The sequence below is a fragment of the Danio aesculapii genome, chromosome 23 (genome assembly GCF_903798145.1).
Source record: "Danio aesculapii chromosome 23, fDanAes4.1, whole genome shotgun sequence".
NCBI classification, from domain to species: domain Eukaryota; kingdom Metazoa; phylum Chordata; class Actinopteri; order Cypriniformes; family Danionidae; genus Danio; species Danio aesculapii.
Window position 1 is genome coordinate 22,764,405 of NC_079457.1, and position 22,535 is coordinate 22,786,939.

The 22,535-nt window shown below is 37.0% G+C and overlaps 2 protein-coding genes across 5 annotated transcripts in view; one reads left to right on the top strand and one right to left on the bottom strand.

The window, feature by feature from the left end:
- lrp1ab (low density lipoprotein receptor-related protein 1Ab) overlaps positions 1 to 9,060 on the top strand; it is a 146,084-nt gene extending 137,024 nt beyond the window's left edge. The window contains exons 81-87 of the mRNA XM_056449612.1: positions 255 to 416; positions 1,640 to 1,808; positions 1,923 to 2,024; positions 2,132 to 2,202; positions 2,316 to 2,409; positions 5,787 to 5,931; positions 7,482 to 9,060. Coding sequence (XP_056305587.1) covers positions 255 to 416; positions 1,640 to 1,808; positions 1,923 to 2,024; positions 2,132 to 2,202; positions 2,316 to 2,409; positions 5,787 to 5,931; positions 7,482 to 7,619 — 881 coding nt within the window. The 3' untranslated portion in view covers positions 7,620 to 9,060. The remainder of the gene's footprint in view (positions 1 to 254; positions 417 to 1,639; positions 1,809 to 1,922; positions 2,025 to 2,131; positions 2,203 to 2,315; positions 2,410 to 5,786; positions 5,932 to 7,481) is intronic.
- A 3,147-nt stretch (positions 9,061 to 12,207) lies between these two features.
- Positions 12,208 to 22,535, bottom strand: part of fmnl3 (formin-like 3) — a 95,222-nt gene continuing 84,894 nt past the window's right edge. For 2 of the 4 annotated variants that reach the window (XM_056449757.1, XM_056449754.1), the window contains 2 exons: positions 18,366 to 18,496; positions 12,208 to 13,430 (listed from right to left, as the gene is read on the bottom strand). In XM_056449757.1, the coding sequence (XP_056305732.1) occupies positions 18,405 to 18,496 (92 nt within the window). In that variant the 3' untranslated portion in view covers positions 12,208 to 13,430; positions 18,366 to 18,404. Of the gene's footprint in view, positions 13,431 to 17,638; positions 17,688 to 18,365; positions 18,497 to 22,535 lie in introns of all 4 variants that reach the window. The other 2 variants (XM_056449755.1, XM_056449756.1) reach the window with 2 other exon arrangements.

The window sequence follows — 22,535 nt, forward strand, 5'->3', positions numbered from 1 at the left end:
ATGTAAATGTTACATTGAGTGCCACTCATTAATGTCAGTTCCAAAGCAGTGGACCAATCAGAGGAAATCAAAGATGGAGCAAGAGTCACGAGTTTTTGTTTACATTAGCAAGTTGGCATGACAACTGTTTTATTTCAAATTAACATGGTGAAGGAGGTGGTTTATTATTACCAAGCATATTTTTTATGAATGGCACCTTATACGTTTATCTTTATATCTGCATGAGCAACACTCTGTCTGTTTCCTCCCTTCAGGAGCTCCTACCTGCCGCTGTCAGACTGGATTCACTGGGCCCAGATGTAACCTGTACATTTGTGAAAACTACTGTCAGAATGGAGGCAACTGCGCCGTCAGCCTGGGCAACCAGCCGACTTGCCGCTGTCCACCAGGGTTTCTGGGTGACCAGTGCCAGTACCGTAAGTTTGATGACTTCAAAAATGTGTATGGTTTTAAAGTTTCATGAAAATGTTTAATTCATTTTATAAGTTTCTTAATAGTAGTAAATATTGTTTACGTTAGTTCATTAACTAATAGTTCGCTAATATTATGAAATTAATGAAAGCTTTTTTAACCTTAATTTAGATGACTAATTTTAAAATTAAGGTCTTTGCACACTGAAGTCTGAAATATTAGTATGCGTTTTTTCATATTCATATGTGAAAAATTTGTCACGTAAACAAACCTTGCACACTGAGACTGATGCGTATTAATTAATCCATCACGAAAAAGCGCAAAACATTTCAGATTCAGTTCAAGCAGTGATTTCAGGAAAGTATTTCAGGAAATCAGTGAAATTTTGATACATTGCTTGTAATACTTCACACATTCATGTATGTAAACAAATCCTGAACAGAGACTGCCAGTACCTATAGACATTATAATAGATGGCTGCCACGCTGATGTGTTGAAGCAGCGGACCATGCTTTCTATTATAATGTCTATGAGCAGCAGTACGTCAAATGTATGGACACACACACATATACACAGTAAGCAGCCGCAGGGCAGAGGTGCGCCAGTCACTGAATCCAGCATGTAGCTGTCCGCAACATTCTGTGTTTATTCTATGCACTGTGTTTCTCATAAAGTTATCTGTAGCTCAAGTAACGGCATTCTGTATTTTCGCTTGTCGGTGGCTCTGAATTGTCAAAACACCTCTCAAAGTGCTTTTTTGGATGCGAAAATTAGAAAAACCTCAAACCCGGCTAGAATTTTTTTATGACAGACGAAAATTCCAGCGATTAGTGGGTCAGTACGATTAACATAACGTGAGATTGAATTTATTTTTTAACATGCAAAAATTACGGACAAAAATTTTCAGTGTGCAATAACCTTTAGGCTTGCACATGTATTCAGGTGGTAATTAAGGGGGTAATTAACACTCCAATGTTTGATCAAACTTGAAGATATTATGACAGAACCTGTATTACTACTTAATAGAATGTACTTGTGAAAGTAGTACTAGTAGTAATAATAATAATAATTATTATTATTTTTTAGTAATCTTAACGCTCTTTTAGAAGCTTTGGCACTTTGATAAACCCCCAACCCCCTGTGTTTGTTTCATTCCAAACTAAAGCCTTAGAAATGGATAAAATGTGCACGATAAGATAGAATAAGTGCTGAAAATCAATGTGTGCAGGTCAGTGCGAGGACTTCTGTAAGAATGACGGTCAATGTTTGGAGCTGAACAACGGCACTAAACATTGCCAGTGCTCGGATAAGTTCTTCGGTCCACAATGTGAGCTGGACAAATGTGAATACTGTGGCATGGGCAAGTGTGAAAAGCTACAAACTGGAATTACTTGCAAGTACGTACCTGAACATTCAACTGATTTTTCTTTCTTAGATATTTCAGGCTGCTGGATAAAGATATGTAGCTGTTTATATATAGATTGTGATAATTGATTTTCTTCTATGTGTAGATGTGCTGATAACACAAAGCGACCCACCTGCTACACCTGTAATGACTTCTGCATTGAGGGCCAGTGCTCTGTGGACTCTTATACTAATCTGCCACAGTGCAGGTAAAGTGGTCAGAGCAAATATTTTGTGTTATTAATTGTTAAAAAGTGGTCCTAAAACTGAACCTTGTGGTACAGCATATAAAATGTCATTTTTGTGTGCTATGCAGGTGTCACACAGGCTGGTCAGGATTTCGCTGTGAGCTCAATATTGCCCCTATTCAGAACCCAAACTCTGGAAGTAAGTGCTGGCTTTTCTTTTCCATCTTTCTCATTTTGAGAAGATCTTCTTGCTTTTTACTGCCAATACTATGTTTTTGCCTCTGTTAACAATCGGTTTTCCTATTTGTGTAGATACTCCATCTGTGGTCATCCCGGTGATGTTACTGCTCTTACTTGCACTGTTGGTGGTCGCTGCCATCTTGTGGTACAAGAAGAGAATGCGTGGGTCAGTATATAAGCCATTTCAAAGTGTTGAAAAGGACAATTTGGGGCTTGATCATTCTCTAGCCAAATTTATTTTGTTATTGGTCAGACTTTTTTTTCGATCATCTCCTTCATTGTTCTGTTGGGCAGGGGTCTTTAACTTTTTTGATCCAAGGATTTTAATTAGAAGGACATTTTTTTTCTAATGATCATTGTAAATGTACAGTTGCTTGTATGCTTTTTAAAAAATTGTATCTAGAGGAGACAATGAAACAGGTGAACTTTACATCTATTGTACGCTATATTTATTAGTTAGTGTAAGTTTTTTTATGTATAATTCATATTACCCATGCATTATCAATAAGACAATAATATCCTTGGCTGAACTTGTTGAAGTTAGCATATTTTTTATGTAATAATACTTCACATAATTATTTTATTTTATTTTCATTTAGAATGAAGAAAATAATTTGTTCTTTTTTTTCGTAAAGAACATGATGATTATATATGTTTTATATATATATATTTATATTTAATTATTAATTAGGTTGTACATCATTTTTTAAATGTGGTGAATTTTATATCATAAATGTATTCTAATGTTACATTTCATTTGTTGGGTTGAAGAAAATGCTTTTTAATAATACACATACAAGAAAATAGTTCCATATAATAATGTATCAGAGAAGATAGTAAAGATATAACTATATGTTAAAGTTTAGTATTTAGGTTGGACCAAGTACTTTAGGCGATAATAATATGTAATTATACAGTTCAAATATGAGTTGAAGACCAGTTGCATAGTTAATCATTTAATTTATAGTTAACCTAAAACCTTAAACTGTAGCAATTACTTGATACTAAAATAATCAGCACTGCACGATATTAGAGAAAAAAAACGGACATATTTGCAATATTTTGTAATTCTGCTATGTATATTGCGCTATGAATATAATTTCACAATGGAACTTTAGCAACTGTTTGGGAAGAATTCACAATTTCACATTGATTGGGATGATTTTGTAGGGGAGTGCATCTGCATAAAATATCCAAAAATAATTATCAATAATTAATTGAAAAATGAAAGCACAGATAAAAACGAAATGAATGTTTTTTGGTGAAATATTACAATATTGAGATAAAGAAATCCAATGATCAAACCAAAAATAACTCTGTATAGTCTTCATTTGACAAATAAACACAGTAAATCTTTGTTAAGTGGCAAACTTTATAATTTCTTGTTCTCAAATGGCTTACATTTTTTAACTTTCAGTCACAGGCCATCTGAGTAAAAAAAGTTTCTGACTAATAGATTATGTTTGAAATCCACAATGACCCAATAAATCATGTGTACTAGGGCTGCACAATATTGGAAAAAATTGCGATATTTTGTATTTCTGCGATATGAATATCATTTCACAATTTGACTTAAGGAACTGTTTGACAAGAATTCAGAATTTTACACTGATTGGGATGCTTTTGTAGAGGATTGCATCTGCATAAAATATCCCAAAAATGTAATACAATATTAAAAGACAGAAAAAAAACGAAATAAACAGTGCTTTATGGTTTTTGGTGGAATATTGAGGTAAATAAATTCAATTATCAAATCTAAAATAACACTGTATAGTCTTCATTTGATAAATAAACACAATTAATCTTTGTTAAGCGGCAAACTTTATATTTTTTCTTTCCATATGGTTAAAATTTGTGTAACTGGCCTTAAAAAAACACATCTGTGTAAAAAAAATCACATTAATAGATTATGGCTAAAATTCACAATGACTTAACAAATCATGTGTACTAGGGCTGCATGATATAGAAATATCTGAGATTGCGATATTTTGTATTTCTGTGATAAATATTGCGATTTAAATACAATTTCAGCAGATGAATTGAATAGCCCTATTTGGAAACAATGTATTAATTTTCAATCGATTGGCATGATTTTGTAGGGGAACAAGTCAGGGATGAAATGTAATATGCAAATTTAGGAGTGAAATAACCAGCGCTTTATGGTTCAGGGTGAAGTCAAATCATTGTCAGGTATAGAAACTGTAAAAAAATAAAAAATAAATAACACTTCAAAGATTTTACTTTATTAACAGTTTAATACAATTATGTTCTATTAAATATTGTAGAAATGAATGCTCTTAGCACTTTAAAAAATCTGCATACAATAAAAGTTCACTACATTAAGGTTAAACTCTGCAGTAACTCCACAAATGTTGTGTATTTTGAACTGTGGCTGTAAAATTCCAATATAATAATATATATAATTCTAAACACTACAATCCCAGCTCAGCATTGCAGATCCTGCGATTTGACTATTGCGGATGTTCACATTGCGATATCGATGCTGAAGTGAAATACTGTGCAGCCCTAAAATAACAAAGACTAATTCTATGTAGTTGTTTTTTTAATAGAATTTTAGTTTTTTACACAGTTTGGTTTGGACCACCTTTATATTCCTCTTGTTAAAGACCCCTGCTTTTAGAGCATTAATTTCTCCACATTACTCTTCAATTTAACACTGCAGCTTCCAGCTCTCTCCTCCTCTCTCTCTCTCTGTTTCTATCTATCTATCTATCTATCTATCTATCTATCTATCTATCTATCTATCTATCTATCTATCTATCTATCTATCTATCTATCTATCTATCTATCTATCTATCTATCTATCTATCTATCTATCTATCTATCTATCTATCTATGTTAAACTGCATCTTTCTGTCTCTCAGGTCTGTGATGCGGGGCAAGCCCGGCTCCAGATGTTCGCGGTAACTCTGACTCTATAAAAGCAGGGTCCCATCATCCTCTCCATCCTCTTTTCCTCTCCGTCATCCTCTTCCTCTCTTTCTTCCCGCTTCTCCTGCTTGATCCTGTGCTGTTATTGTGCTTATTTCTGTGGTTCTTACCAGTTTCAACACAGGGATCTATTGGCCGACAGCTAAAATAGATCAACTCGCTGGTCCAGAACGCAGCGTTGGGCAGTGTCCTGTTCCTCTCACTCCTCCATCCTGTAGACGTGTGTCAGTTTCTACATATAAACATATATCTGTCCGTGAGAACAGTGTTGCTGTGCTTGAAGTGTTTGGCCCCTCATTGACCATGCTGGACCATGTCTTGTGGATATCCAGCTTTCTCTAAGAGCCTGAAAGCACATGGATGGTTCCTCAAAGTGTCATGGCTCCTTGCACATGTTTATATGGCAGGAGAGAGAGACCCTGGTCGATGTAGCTGTGTCTCTGTGTTTGTGAGTTGCTTGAAGACATAGGCTATTTTGTGTGGGTGCGTGTGTTTGTGTAACTTTCCTGTGCCTTGGCTCGGTCTGCAGAGGTGTGTTTGTGAAGAGGTTGGGATGAAGATGTAACTGCTCGTCTGTGTTTGTGTCTGCAGTGCTAAGGGATTCCAGCACCAGAGGATGACCAATGGAGCCATGAATGTAGAGATCGGGAACCCGGCGTACAAGATTTATGAAGGAGAGCCTGATGATGATGCAGGGGAGCTGCTGGACTCGGACTTCACACTGGATCCAGATAAGGTGAGGCTTTCTCCCTTGCAAGATGCATGCTTATTTTTAGTGTGTGTGTATGTATGTATTAGTTATGATCAATATATCCGTGGCCATATTGGTGTATTTATGATGTTTCTGTGACCATGTCAGTATGTTTATGAGATATCTGTGGTCATATCAAAATATATTTGATGGTTGTAGTAACAGTGGTCATGTCAGTAGATCAGCAGATTTTTGACCATATCGGTTTTTTTTATGACATTGGTGGTCACATAGGAATATGTGCGATATATTGATGGCCATATCTGTGTATTTAGGATTTATTGGCATATCAGTATACATGATATATCTGTGGCCATATAATTATAATTATATGCCAGTGGTCATATTCAAATATGTATGATATATTGGTGGCCATATTGATATATCTATTATATATTGATACATTTTATGATCGGTATCATGATCGTTGAAATATTGGTATATTTATGACATATCGGTAGCCATATCAGTATATTTATGATATATTGCTTGCCTTATCGGTATATTTATTATATATTGGTGGCCATATCGGTATATTTATGATATATTGGTGGCCATATCGGTATATTTATGATATATTGGTTGCCTTATTGGTATATTTATGATATATTAGTGGCCATATCGGTATATTTATGATATATTGGTGGCCATATCGGTATATTAATGATATATTGGTGGCATATCGGTACATTTATAATATATTGGTGGCCATATTGTTATATTTATGACATATTGGTGGCATATCGGTATATCTATGATATATTGATGGCCATATTGTTACATTTTATGATATTTTGCAATATTTATGATGTGTCGGCTTATCTGCGTATGTATAATATAATGTATGATATATTGGTGGCCATATCTGTATATTTATGATATATTGGTTGCCAAATCAGTATATTTATGATGTAGCTGTGGCCATAATGGTATATTTACTATATGAAATATTGGTGACCATATTGGTATACTTATGATGTATCAGTGAGCATATCGGTATATGTATATTGGTGGCCATATTGGTGTATTCCTGATATATCAGTGGCCATATCAATACATTTATGATACATTAGTGGCCATATTAGTATATTTAGAATGGTATATCAGTGACCATATTGGTATATTTATGATCAGTGGCCCATGTCAGTCTCAATACCGATAAATTCTTTTTTTATTATTATTAGGTCCAATAATGACATTAAGTATATAAATTAAGCAGATAAATAATGCATTATTCCTGGCTTTAAGGTTTTATTGGTGCTAATCTGCAAGATGAAACGCATAACATGCATTTTCGAGCAGTTCATATAGAGGAAAGATGAGATTTTTCCAGTGTGGTAATTTTTCCACTGTGAAAAAGGTTTTAAAATAAAAACTAGTCTTGGCAAACAGTTATAATTTAATAACAATGTTAAAATATGACATAACAAATCTCAACATTATTTATTGTGCTTATGTAAAGTTGTAACGAAAGCCTAAATTCACTGAATATTTTATGTTAAAACACTGACTTATATTGTGGATCTGTCTTGCAGCCCACAAACTTCACAAACCCCGTGTATGCCACGCTCTACATGGGTGCTCATAACAGCCGTAACTCTCTGGCCAGCACAGACGAGAAGAAAGAGCTGCTGTCTGCAGGAGACGATGACATGGGAGACCCGCTGGCGTAGAGTACCGGCCGCACGCCACCCTCACGCAGACCCATATGCCTTTACACGACAGACGAAAAGCAACAAGAGCAGGAACACTGTACAAAATGTAACAACAACAAAAAAAAGATAGGAAAAAAAAATGAAGGACACTTTTGTATGTGATTGCAGTATTATATTTTATTCTTCAAGAAATCCTTCTGGTTGACAAAAGAAAACATTTTTTTTTTCAATACTTTTATTTTCCCTCCATTTTCAGATGTTTGCTTGCTTAATTTTTTCACCCTTCCCCTCCATTTAGCCACTACCTCTGTGCTCAACAACAATATGGGAAATCTGTTTGTTTGTTTGTTTGTTTTTCTTTTGTTTTGGTTTGGTTTTAAGTTTATTTTTGTACGAATTGTATAGTTTGTTTTAGGAAAAGCAAAATTGCCAATTGTTGCTATTGAAATCTGAGGGAGGGAGACAATACGATTACATATGATACGATACGATACGATACGGCCGACTGAATGATACTGATGCTGACTTTGCCCGTGTGTGATTTCAGATGGCTGAATAAGGACGAATCTGTGTGCGAGAGTGAGTGGACGAGTCAGCATCGCTTTTATTTCTATACTGTTATCTCAGAGAACAATGCTTACGATGATTGTCATACTCCTTGCACAGATTGATTTTATATATATTTACATATATAATTAACAGAAGTGTCTTGACAAATATACCCAGGAATACAAGCGGACACCCGTACGAATAGCAGTATATTATACCTGTCTTTGTTTTAGCTTTGTTTTAAATGGATGAAAAGAATGAATGACGGTCAATGTAAGAACATTCCAGAAGTGTTTCCAGGGTAACCGTGGCCTTGGTGTTTGTACGTTAGCGGTACGTCCAAAGGATTGATTGAGAGCAGGCCTGATCTGATGCCATGTCTTCCAGTGGGAAACGGCCAGGAGATGACCGGATCGTCGTCTGCTCTCACTTTTCACCAGAACTGTTTTTGGGTGGAAGCTCCGTGTCACTTTTAGTTCACTAGTTTTGTGTCTTCTGGACTTTTAATGCTCAGTGTAAGTGCATTTCTGTGAGGTTCGTGTGGATCCAGTAATAACTCACTGCCTTGCTGCTACTCTTCTCATTCTCATCCGCCTGAGCTGTAGAGAGAGAGATGTCCACCGCTTCTAATGGAAGTAACCGTGCGCCCAGTAGGCTAATGCATGGATCCAACAGCGCAAAAAAAAGACTCACGTCGACTCCACGAGATGCATCTTAACAGTATTCATCCCAAGCATCTGGACTTAACGTCAAGTGTCTGCTCCGTTTATGATCAAATGTCATTTTAGCGCGGCCCTCGTCGGCCTTTTACTGTCACCGATGACTAGTGTCACGACCCTGCAACCGTTTCTGTAGTTTTGTTTTTATTTTTTTATATACAAAATAATTAAACTGCTTTTTATAGTAGAAATGCATGGTGGCTCAGCCCTTCTTTTGGAGAGATGAGAAACTTGATGATACACAGACCATAACACGTATATTAAGAAATAAAAAAATGTGTACAGACTTGAAATATAAGTGCTTTGTGGATTTGGTTTTAGTTTAGAAATTAGGGGGGAGGGGGGGGGGGTTACTAAATTAGGTTTATTTTACAGCTCAGTTGATAGTTTGCACAAAAATGCAAAGCTTGTCACTGACTTCCATTCAATAAAACAATTAAATACATTAAAAATGATAATAAGAAACTAAAGGAAAAAGATTTGAAGTTGTTTGTTAATGAGTAAACTCATTTTTTGTTTTATTCTGTGAACTAGTAATTACATGTTTTCAGACATGATTATATTAATATTAAGAGAACATTATTAACCCTTGTGCACTGTTTAAATTAACTACCCTTTCCTTATGTTCCGGATGAAAACATCCACTTAATTAGACTGCTGTAAAAATGCATCTGTTAAATATTTCTTTCAATTTTTTTGCATAAATCTGTTAATCAACCTCAGTCCTGATCAAAACTACAAAATGTTTTTAACAATGACAGGCTTTTAACTTTTTAATTGCCAGATTCATAAATGTCACTGATTTGGTAAAAAAAAAAAAAAAAACTCACAAAATGTACATAAAAAGTAATTGTGGACTGGATTTGTTTTAACCTTTTATCATCGTTTTGGATGAGTGACAACATCGGCTGATAAGTAACAACATTGGCTTTGATTCATTGTTAGATTTTTTTTTTTTTTTTCCTGTTGGATGCTGTTTTTGTGCCATTTACTTTTGTTATAACCACATATGATGGTGCATAAATACACAGCCTTTGTTTATGTTTACTCCATGTAGTTCTGGGAGCTGAGAAGCGCATCAGACACATCAAGGTAAGTGCACAAATGTCACTCTCACACACTCACAGACATGCATACATACATACATACATACACTTTAATTTGCAGTTAAACTCCATATAAAAACTAAGCTTTTTTGCACATACCTATCTAAAGGGTTAATGGTGCCAACTAATGATCAACAGTAAAAATGACATGTTATCTCTTCCCAACAGGGAAAACCACCAACAATTAAAAATGCATGATTATATGGTGTCATAGTTTTGCAATCAAAAAAATGTGGTTATAATAGGTCAATGCGACAAAAGCAGCCACCAACAGTAAATATGGGAGAAAAAATTCAAATTAATCAAAAACAATGCATCAAGGCAATGTTGTTTCACATGTACAAGACTTTGATAAAAAAAATTCCAGTCCACAATAACTTCTTATATTAAAAATACGTCATTTTGTGTTTTTTTTTTTTTTTCACCAAATCAGTGACATCATTTATCAATTTGGCAAAAGAGTTAAAATCCTGTCTTTTCTAAGCAATTTAGTTTTGATCATGACTAGGCTTGATTAACAGATTTATGCAAAACATTTTGAAAAAAAATATTTATCTGATGCATTTTTACAGCAATTTAATTATTTTCATCTCGAACATAACAAAGGCTAGTAAATTTGCCCAGAGTGTATTATTGAGTTTCTTTTAAAAAAATCAAAGCATTTTCTCAAAATATGCGTCAAAATAAGATTCATCACAAAAATCATTCCACTAGCTGAAACTGAAAAAGTAAAGGCCCAATTAAGACTCAAAATCACCCCAAAGTGGATGAAAACATCCCCAACAGTACATAAAGGTTACTTTTTTTTTTGGCTTTATTAAATTATTTGTGATAATTGTTACCAGATATTTACGTTAACACGATGTTTTACTTAATCATATAGATAGCAAATTCAAAATACCTGAAGATTTTCTAGTAGTCTTTTCATTTTTTTCATAGCTATTTATATTATGGAAGTCAGCAGCGATCAGAAACTTTCTTAACAATACATACCTGTGTTTAGCAGAAGAAAAATATTCATACTTGTTTGCAACAAAATAAAGGTGAGTAAATGCTGAAAAAAATTTTGAGGCGCACTATTATTAACAAATAAATAAATATTAAATACTCAAACATGTCCCAGTTGACTTGTTAAAACTCAGCTGCAGTATATGCTATAAAAACATACATTGATGGAATTAAGAAAGTTGATTCAGAAATATTTTTATTTGCCACTTAACAGAATATCCAGTTAATGTTTGCATTCATTGGTCAATATCAACCAAATACATTTAAAACTTTGGTACATTCAACTTGTGCTTTGCTTTTCCTCTAAAATGGCTTCATTTAGTTTATGCTGTGGTCCCAAGTATAAAAAAGTTCAGTATAAGAAATATAAAAAAATTAGTGTTGAATTCATATTTGTTTGCTTCTCACACATTTACAGTGTCATACAGCAACATCCCTTTTTTATTAAATGGATTGTTCTGGTCATGGTTTCTGATTGGTCAGAACATCATTCCAGTAGCTGTAATGTAAAATACCTTTTCATAACACTGCAGAGCCAAAGTTTGCTTTTCGTTGCACAGCAACATTCTGTCATGTATGGAAACTCGTTTCTGCCATTGGGATGAAAAATAAATGTAACTACACATGTGATATGATATTATTATTATTATTTCTCACAATTAGCAAATGTTTACATTAGACAATTCAGAATTTGTGCAGCTGCAAATTTTTTCCCCTCCGAAGAATTCTGAGTTCGCAATTGACTTTTTCCTCAGGATTTTTAGTTTACGTCTCGCAATTAATTTTTATTTAAGAAACTTTTCTTACTCAGAATTGCAACTTAAAAACTGTAACTGTAAAAAAAAAGTTGACTCAACTTAAAATTTTAAGGCAACTAACTTTATATATTTCTAACTTTAGATATTTTTGAGTTTACTCAACTCAAATCGAGTCAACTGAAGTAATTGGGTTGAAAGTTGAGTCCTGAAGTTTGTTGCCTTAATTTTAAGGAGTCAACTTTGTTTTTTGTTTTTTTTACAGCGTTCATTTCTAACAATTGTGACTACAGAAGCCTGAAATTTGAGGCAATCTCACAAATCTGAGAATTTACAGGTAAAATGTTGTATTTACTTTCTTTTTTGGTTGAAGGCAGAAACAATCTTCCATAACGATGGACAATTTTCTACCACAAAACATGTTTGCTTTATGCTTTATTAATTTTTTTCCTTGATTTATTTTTTTTAAAAAGCAATAAACACATGAAGCTGTACTATATTGTAAAGAAAATCAGATGCAGAATAAAGCTAACATTTACAATAAAGCACAGCCTCAGATGCATCACTAAGAGCTCAGTTTTTCAGACAGAGTAACTAGCTGTACAATCAGCCCTAATTCATTGATTGATAGTGCAAAGAGTATAATAATTACATGAGGGCATGAGGAGCAACTGTAAAATGTTGACTTAAAACCACCTATTCTTCAATGTGGGCTACTAATTTAGAGTGTTTGACTTCAAATTGCACACCCAAACATTCTGTTTACAGTCCTGGAGTGGTTCCCTTCAAAAAAAAAGTAAAAAGCATATATATACATTATAAATCTGTAGGTTAAAAAGAACGGATATTCTGAACATTTTCATGGCATGATATAACATTATGTACACTTTGTTGTGGCACATGCGCATTAGCTGAACACACAGGCACCATTAATAACAAGGCACATGGTCAGTCAAAGAGCTCTTATTCAGGCTCTTCTGTTAAAGCTGCAATACATTTTTGGGGTAATTGCATATTATATTTACATAAAGCATAATGATTAACACTTCGATACATCAATGTTGACTATTAGAAATAATACTGACTCGACAGAAAGGCACTTCTTTGAAATCGTAGCACTGGTTCTGGGTTAAAATACTAACTGAACTAGATTAAGTTCATAGTTAATTTAAAAAACTATACAAACAGGCTCTGGTCAGGATGTCAGTGACCTCAACGCTCCCACTTGACAGAAAGTCATGCTTACATTGCACAATAAGAGGAAATCCACATGAATGGGCGTCAATGGAAGGCTCTTCAGGGTCAGCAGGCTAACATTAGTGTTAGCGCCTTCTGCGTTATTAACCACAGACATTTTTTTCCCAGTGCCAACGCAAGCTTTTAGTGACGCTCCTCGGGATTTTCGCTCATGAGGACGGCCATTAATGTCTGCTTTTTATGGCATTAGTGTAAAGAGCCTCCAGTGCAGTTTCCACAAATAAATAACATCTACCACTCCCGCCCTCCCCCTTAAACCAGCGGCAGTGGTTTGGTCCTGTGCTTCCCTCGGTCACTGTGAATTGCAGGAAGACGCCATTTGAGGAGAAAGCAGGGGGAGAGGAGTAGAGGGTGAGTGAGTGAGGGGTCTTTAGGGTCGCTTCCACCCGTTCCGGATGACCGCATCAGCTCGCAGGAAGGGCTGGTTTCGGAGATCTATGAGTAGGGGAACGCAGAGAGTTAAGAGTTAGATCAGGGGACACACAGGGCCGCAGGGGTCACTCAGCACTTCACTTGATTGCAAATAATAATTTCTTAAAAAAAAAAAACCAAAGGTTTATGCTTTACTTTAGACGTTCTCAGATCCTAAAAAAGAACAGTTCACCCAAAATGATGTCATTTATGTCATGGTTTTCAGCACAATGCTGACAGCAAAAAAGTGTGCAATAAAATTTTAACAAAGAAAACAGAATTGAATAGGATACAGACATAGTGCACTTATAGTATAGTATAGCTACAAAAATTAAATAAAAATGCTGTTGATTTACTCACCCCTTGGCCAAAATGTACAATCTGTGTATTTTTTCATAATAATACATTTTCAAAGAAAGTCTTAAACAATCTACTGATGGAAAAAATGTCACCTAATGTATGTCTTGGGTGAGTAAATTACTAGCAAATTTTCTTTTTTATTAGGTGCACTGTCCCTTTAAGTAAATTTAATTGTAATTAAATGGAAATATATAATAGTTTAAATTAATGTAATTAAAAATAGACCCATAATAATTTATATATTTTTGAAGTATTATAATTGTAAAAAAAATGCATTACAAAATAATTCTAATGAATTTCTTAAATTCATCTTCAGTACATACAGTTGAAGTCAGAATTATTAGCCCCCCTTTGAATTTTTCTTTAATTTTTTTTTTATATTTCCCAAATGATGTTTAACAGAGCAAGGAAATTTTCACAGTATGTCTGATAATATTTTTTCTTCTGGAGAAAGTCTTATTTGTTTTATTTCGGCTAGAATAAAAGCAGTTTTAATTTTTTTAAAAACCATTTTAAGGTCAATATTATTAGCCCCTTTAAGCTATATATATTTTCCGATAGTTTACAGAACAAACCATCATTATACAATAACTTGCCTAATTACCCTAACCTGCCTAGTTAACCTAATTAACCTAGTTAAGCCTCTAAATGTCACTTTAAGCTGTACAGAAGTGTCTTAAAAAATATCTAGTCAAATATTATTGACTGTCATCATGGCAAAGATAAAATAAATCAGTTATTAGAGATGAGTTATTAAAACTATTAGTTAACAAATGTGGTGAAAAAAATCTTCTCTCAGTTAAACAGAAATTGGGGGCGGGGATAAACAGGGGGGCTAATAATTCAGACTTCAACAGTATGTGATTCCATATTTTATATTGTAAATATAATTTAAGAACAGAAGTGTGCTGAATGTAATGACAAGTATATATGATAACTAAAACATACAACAACATAATTTGTATAATTTAACATTTTTACAAATGGCACTTTTTGCTAGTTGTCATCAAAGTGCTCATTTAAGTAGCCTTTCATTACATTAGTGTTATATTATCTGCAAGCATTATTATTATTATTATTATATTATTATTATTACTTAAATATGCAAGCACACTTCTAATTCAGCTTCAGAAATCTAATGCGGTTTTCCAGTATTGTCATTTTGGAGCCCAAATGCACACTAACATATGTAAAACAGCAGCTTGGTCATTCTACAAAACATGTCAACTTATGTTACAAGACAGAAATAAAATCATCCGCGTTTCAAAAGATATTTCATGTTTGGGTGAACCATTCATGTTTGAAAATATGCAGTTTCTAGTACACTGGTTTTGCAACCTTTTTTCCAGAAACTATGAGTGTCAATTTAAAATAATAAGAAAAAATTCTGATTAAAATTTTAATTCAATTTAAAATGAATCTTAAATTGACAATTTTACAGATAAATAATGTACAAGACTTCTTAACTTTGTTCTAGTATAGACACCTGATGGCCTTATCTTATATAGGATACACAGTAAAACATTAACAGACACACAACAAAATGCATTGACTGCAATAAGACCATTCAACACACCACAAACACACATGAACTGCTAGACTGAGTGCTGAGTAAGGTTTTGAGTGCATGATGAAACACTATATGAGCTTAACATGTAGATCTTGCTGAAGAGAACACAGATTTGCATGCATGTGAGACAGACGTGAACATGTTAGCCAAACAAACAGCAGACAAACAGAGCTTTACATGCAACATACATGACAAGAAAGTCTTCATTCCAGCATCCTTTCCAAAAGACCTAAGAATAGATGCTAGCTAAATAATACTGTAGTTAACATTTGAAGTATATCAAAAAGTTTTTTCTAAAATGTCCCAAGACATGAATGGGTGTTGTTCAATTGTTTTAGGTTGACTTTGATGAAAGGTTTTGATCGACTTCAAATAGTGACTATAAAGTGGTGTACCGTCCAATGTTTCATTGCAAGAATATTTGGTATTTTGCAATACTATCACTACAATTAGGTGCAATCCAAAAAGTTTAAGGGTAAATATATTTATTCAACACCATAAACTAAAGGTCATAAAATACAACCCTAATTCCAAAAAAGTTGACATTTTGTCTAATGCAGTGAAATCAAGAATGTAGTGATTTGTTAATTATTTTGAACTTCTGCATCCTCAGTTCCCAAACTATTAAAGGTTGCAATCAAAAGGAACATTGTGTTAAACATGCCACTGACCCAATTTTTTTTGTGCTGCAGCCATCAAAATGTGCAGAAATCGATGTTTGATTATTTTTACAAAATACAATTTTAGACCTCAGAACTCTTTTCCTTGTACTTTTGTTACACAAATGAAATCAGCAAATTAAAAATGTTTTATTGTTATTATAATTTTTATTATAATTATTATTTATGCTCTTAACATCAATGTGGGACCTTAATCTTTCTTCTTATTTGCGCCACTTTGTGGACTCATGGGTGTGCCGGTCTATAAAGGAGGTGTGTTAATTTTGAGGAACTGAAATAGACCGCGCTGTTGACCAACTGTAAGCAGGTCTAAAGTCCAGCGCTGAGCACGTTAGTTATGCACCTACACTATGCGTCCAAACGCTTACACATTGCTTAATACACACAGGATGTACAGTAATACACCAATATCTTTACATATGAACAAAAATTAAAGGATTAAAATGTTACAAAAATTATTATTTACATAAAAATATAAAAACAACTACCTCCATGCAACTTGGGGGGGAAAAACCCTTCAGTTTTTCCCCTTACAAAGTCCGCCAAGTAGATAGCAAATGCACCATGGTGCGTCGCAACTGACTCTGTTAATTTGACTCTGCTTGGTTTAATGCACTTTATGCTCAAAACACACCCATAACTCATTAAGAGAATAAGCACAACCCTGTTAGACCCTGCGCCAGGGTGCAGAGAGTAATTTAAAATAGCATCCTTAAAATAGCAGAAGTGGATCGCCTAATGATTTTGCACCATGCTTTTGCACCACGCTTTAGACTTTGCACCTAGATCAGCGGTGTCAAACGAACCAGCTCTGCACAGTTTAGTTCCAACTCTAATTAAATACACCTGATCTAACTAGTTGAGTCCTTCAAGCTTGTCTAAAACCTACAGGCAAGTGTGTTGAAGCAGGGTTGAAACAAAACTGTGGGGCTGCAGCCCTTAAGGAACTGAGTTTGACACCCCTGACCTAGATTGTTAAATAGGGCCCTTGACATTAAAACGTTTGAAAAAAAAAGTGACTTTTATTGACATTCTTAATAGTTTCAAGTGATTTGTTGTCCAGCTTGGTGTTGTGAATCATGATACAAAAACCTCGTAATAAACTGCCCAGTACTTTTTCTGTCATTTTACAGACTTAATTCTATGTATTATTTGTTATACAATATATTTTGTCAAACTACAGAAATTTTAGCAATAGTCACTTAGTTAAACTGCAGAATTTCAGCATGAAAAGTTGACAGAGCTGAGATCAAGGTCTCATAATTTATAAACGTAAATAAACGGAAAACACCTGTGTCACAAAATACAGAACCTTTTAACTAACTGATCATTTTTACAGTGTAGTTCATTTTAATTTAAAGATAATTAATAAATCACAGATTCTTGTTTTACTAAATTTTTTTTTACAAATCTTCCTAATTTATTCATAAGTAGGGTTGTATTATAAACTGTGCAAATAACGAAACAAAAAAACAGCAATATTCAGTTTAAGACTGTATTTGGCCGCATAAGCTTTAGCATTTTAGCATTGTGCAAAACATAGCACTCCTAAAGCCATCAAGCTGACGGTAAAAAGGCAGACAGGAGCGAAGCGAAATGAAGCTCCGTGATGCCTTTCTTACCCTCCAATAATTTTGTGCTCAAATTTACTCAGACTGATCCGCTTTTGTGCTAGAAAGGTAAAACAGAGTGTTATGGGAGAAAAGATGAGAGTTAGCAGATGACAAACCAAGTGAAACATTACAAGGACTGTTTTACAGGCCAAATCTTTCTGGACAATATGACAAATAGAAAGACCCATGACCCATTCTTTTAACAACCGTAATGTTCATTAATATCAAATTACGTGAGTATCGCTTAACCACATGACTTTCACATATGCAACACATGGTCACATGACAAATGTGTGGTTTTGGAACCTTTTAATGGTAGAAATGTTTACAATACTCCATACGAAAATACCCCATTTCTATTCTATTCTATTCTATTCTATTCTATTCTATTCTATTCTATTATCTGAAACTTAAATTCAGCTTAATATAGCTGCCAAGGAAATATATAAACACACAATAAAATACCCTTTTAATTTAATACTTTTTTTAAATTAAATTTATTTAAATGTAATTTTATTTAGAATTATTAATTTAAATGCTTTTTCAGTCTATTTGTCATTATTCCCCCACGAGAGATTTGGCCTGTCCATGTTTCAGATCCCTGAACAGCCAGAGGTTTGGGTTTACATCTACCCCAGTGTTGTGCTCAGGTTAGTAGAGAGTTGTGGGTAACCGGAGAGGCTCATGCGAGTGGTTGTATGCATGCAGTTTGCGACTGGTATAAGAACGGGACAACCTGCGGCATTAGGGGCAGTTTTGGGGGGGTTTGGGGGGGCTAGCAGATGGACTCGTCGAAGAGGTTGGCATCGCAGAAGAAGCGCGAGCCCCGTTTGGCCGTGCGGGCTGTGAAGGGCACACTCTTCAGCACTGAGGAGGAGGAAGGAGGGCAGACAGAAAATGTCACATCTGAGGTTAAGCACGAGCAAACTGCTCATATAAGAGTGCACAATATACTCAATCCTCTTTAACAGCGATTTAATAGTTGAGGGAGTCACCTTGCTTGCCCCCTGTGTGACTGGACAATATTGTATGATCAAGTATCAAAAACATCAAAAAACTTTCTAGGTACAATACTGTTCAGCTGTTTGGGGTCAGTATGATTTTTTATTATTATTTTCTATACTGTTATGCAGCAGGGAAAATGATGGATAGATCTGCGGCCGGAAGTTACAGAGAATTATTCAGATCATTTATTAAATTACCCTTTAAATTGTATTTTATTAACATCTACCCCTACCCCAACCCTCAAAAGATTCATGTTATGGAAGCAGACGAACAAACAGGGTGAGTAAATATTAAACGGTATTTATTTTAACAGCAGAGCAACAGCAGGAGGACAATGGGAAAGTGAATGAAGTTCTGGTTGATAGTATATTCCTTCTCTGAAGCAGGACGGATGACAGACACTGAGGAAGACCGAATGCACACACCAGATGGATTGTGGGGAAGACAGACTGACGAAACACTCAACTCTGACAGGACACGGGGAACGCTGGACAAACTGGAAGTAAACAGAGAACAGGTAAGTATCAAATGCTGAGTAAGAGGATAGTGAATACCAGGAGGGTACTCTCTATGAGTCCGCTTCGTAGAAACGAGACCGGACAATGACTGAAGTGAGGTGTGTGCTTATATAGTGTGTTTGAGTGATTGGGTGCAGCTGTGCATGATTAGAACTCCGGTGATGATGGGCGCTGTGTGGAATTGGTGGAAGAGCCTGGCCAATCCGTGACATTACCCCCCTCCCCAGGGCCCGCTCCTGAGGGCCTAAACCTCCGGCGCCGTGGTGGTCTACCTCGTCCGCGAGGTGCTGGGAACTCGGGGTGATTGGAGTGGAACTCCTCCATAAGTGCGGGATCTAAGATGTCGGATCTGGGGACCCACGACCTCTCCTCTGGTCCATATCCCTCCCAGTCAACGAGGTATTCTAGTTGACCACCACGACGCCGGGACCGTAGAATGTCCTTGACTGTGTAGACGGAACCCTCTTCCAACATCAGTGGGGGAGGGGGTTCCTCTTCGTGGCCAGGCTCTGTGGAGGGAATCAGAGGGTTGTGATAGGGTTTAAGTAGTGATACGTGGAATGTAGGATGGATTCTGTACTGAGGTGGTAGTTGTAGCTTGTAGGTGACGGGGTTGACCTGTTCCAGGATGGTGAAGGGACCAACAAATCTGGGACTAAGTTTTTTGGAGGGCAGTCGTAAGCGGATGTCCCTGGTGGAGAGCCAAACCTTCTGCCCGGGATTATAGACAGGCCCTGTAATCCTCCTCCTGTCTGACACTTCCTTAGCTCTACGAACTGCCCTCTGAAGGTGGTGATGTGACTCGTCCCAGACCCTCTCGCTTTCCCGAAACCAGTGATCCACTGCTGGTACATCTGAGGGTTCGCCATCCCAGGGAAAGAGTGGAGGTTGAAATCCTAGGATACACTGGAATGGCGTTAGTCCTGTGGTGGGTTGTCGCAATGAATTCTGGGCGTATTCTGCCCAGCCCAGAAACTGGTTCCAGGAATTCTGGTGACCGTGACAGAAGGTCCTGAGGAACCGTCCCACTTCCTGAATCTTCCTCTCCGTCTGGCCGTTGGTTTGAGGATGATATCCAGACGAGAGGCTGACAGTCACACCTAGGAGTTTGAAGAATGCTTTCCATAGTCTGGAAATAAATTGAGGACCTCGGTCCGAGACTATATCTTCTGGGAGTCCAAAACATCGAAAGACATGGTTAAAAAGATTTTCTGCTGTTTCTAGGGCCGTGGGAAGACCTTTCAGGGGAATCAGACGACAGAATTTTGAGAATCGATCTACTATGACCAGGATGCAGGTATTACCATCGGAGGAAGGAAGGTCCGTCATAAAATCTACTCCTAGGTGTGACCAGGGACGGTTCGGGATGGGCAAGGGATGGAGTTTTCCTGCAGGTAGATGTCGAGGACTCTTCGATATGGCACATTCTCTGCAGCCTTGTACATACCTTCTCACATCCCTAGCCATGTCCGGCCACCAAAAGCGTTGGGATAGCAGCGAGAGGGTATTGTTGGCCCCGGGATGTCCAGTGCCCAGAGATGTGTGACTAGAATGGATGAGATCTACCCGTTGATTTTCAGGGACAAATCGCCGATTAGGGGGACAGCCCGGCGGAGGTATGGGGTCAGGAGTGGCGATGGCTGGAGGAGCAGACCATTGGATGGGGCAGATTTCAATGTGTTCTGGAAGGATCTTGGCCGGGATTTCAGTGGTTTCTTGCTGATCATGAATTCTGGAAAGTGCGTCTGCTCTGATATTTTTTGATCCTGGTCGATAGGATATTGAAAAATGAAATCTGGAAAAGAACAATGACCAACGGGCCTGACGAGGACAGAGTCTTTTAGCATCTTTGAGATATTGTAGGTTTTTATGGTCTGTGATCACCTGGAAGGGATGTTTGGCCCCCTCCAACCAGTGTCGCCACTCCTCCAAGGCGAGCTTGATGGCGAGAAGTTCTCGGTTCCCGATGTCATAATTCCTTTCCGCCGGGCTAAGCTTCCGGGAGAAATAGGCACATGGATGGAGTAACTTGGGAGTACCGTGGGACTGTGAAAGGATGGCTCCCACTCCAGTGGTTGATGCATCCACTTCAACCACGAAAGGCAGGTCAGGATCTGGGTGAGTCAGGAGTGGAGCTTGAGTGAAGGAATCTTTGAGACTTTGGAAGGCTGCGGCGGCTTCAGGAGGCCAGGATAATTTCTTGGGTTTAGCTTTGAGGAGGTTGGTGAGAGGAGCGGTAATGATACTGTAGTTCTGAATGAAACGTCGATAGAAATTTGCAAACCCTAGGAATCGTTGAAGTTCTTTTATGGTCTTGGGTTCTGGCCAGGAGATAACTGAAGTGACCTTCCTCTCGTCCATACGAACCCCTTCTTGATCTATTATGTATCCCAGAAACTGCACAGATGGTAAGTGGAATGAGCATTTTTCAGCTTTGAGATATAATTTGTGTTTCCGGAGGGTTTGCAGGACCTCCGCAACATGGTGGCGATGTTCGGCCTCACTCCGGGAGTAAATCAGGATATCATCTATGTAGACAATGACGAAGAGATGGAGGAACTCCCGGAGGACTTCATGGATGAAATTTTGGAATACGGAGGGGGCGTTGACCAGACCATAGGGCATGACCAGATACTCGTAGTGCCCAGTAGGGGTCACAAACCCCGTCTTCCATTCGTCCCCCTCGCGTATTCGTACCAGGTTGTATGCGCTGCGGAGGTCCAACTTGGTGAATATCCGGGCCGATCGGAGTTGTTCCAGGGCCGCAGGGACGAGAGGAAGTGGGTACCTGAATTTGACTGTTCCTTGGTTGAGCGTTCGGTAATCGATGCATGGCCGCAAACCTCCATCCTTCTTAGCCACAAAGAAAAAACTTGATGCCGCAGGTGAGGTGGAAGGGCGGATATACCCCTGACTCAGAGCCTCCTGAATGTACTCCTCCATGGCCTTAGTCTCCGGAAGGGACAACGGATAGATCCTACCTCTGGGCATTGGAGCATCAGGAATCAGGTCTATGGCGCAGTCCCATGGCCGATGTGGAGGTAGCTGGGAAGCTCTCTTGGGGCAAAATACGTCCTCGTATGAGGAGTAGATCTTCGGGATCTGAATGGATCGTTTCTCGACTGGACTTTCGACAGAGGTGACGTAGACCGGAAGGGGTCGTTGAGGTTGTAAAGGTAGATCGGGAAAACAGCTTGACATACATTCTTTACCCCATTTCTTTATTTCTCCGGTACCCCAAGAGAGGATGGGATCGTGCTTCACCAGCCACGGGCGCCCTAGGATGATGTCCATGGTGGCACCCTCCAGAACCAGGAATTGAATCTCCTCCTTGTGAAGCAATCCAACTTGGAGATTGATGGATTCACATTTACGATGTATAC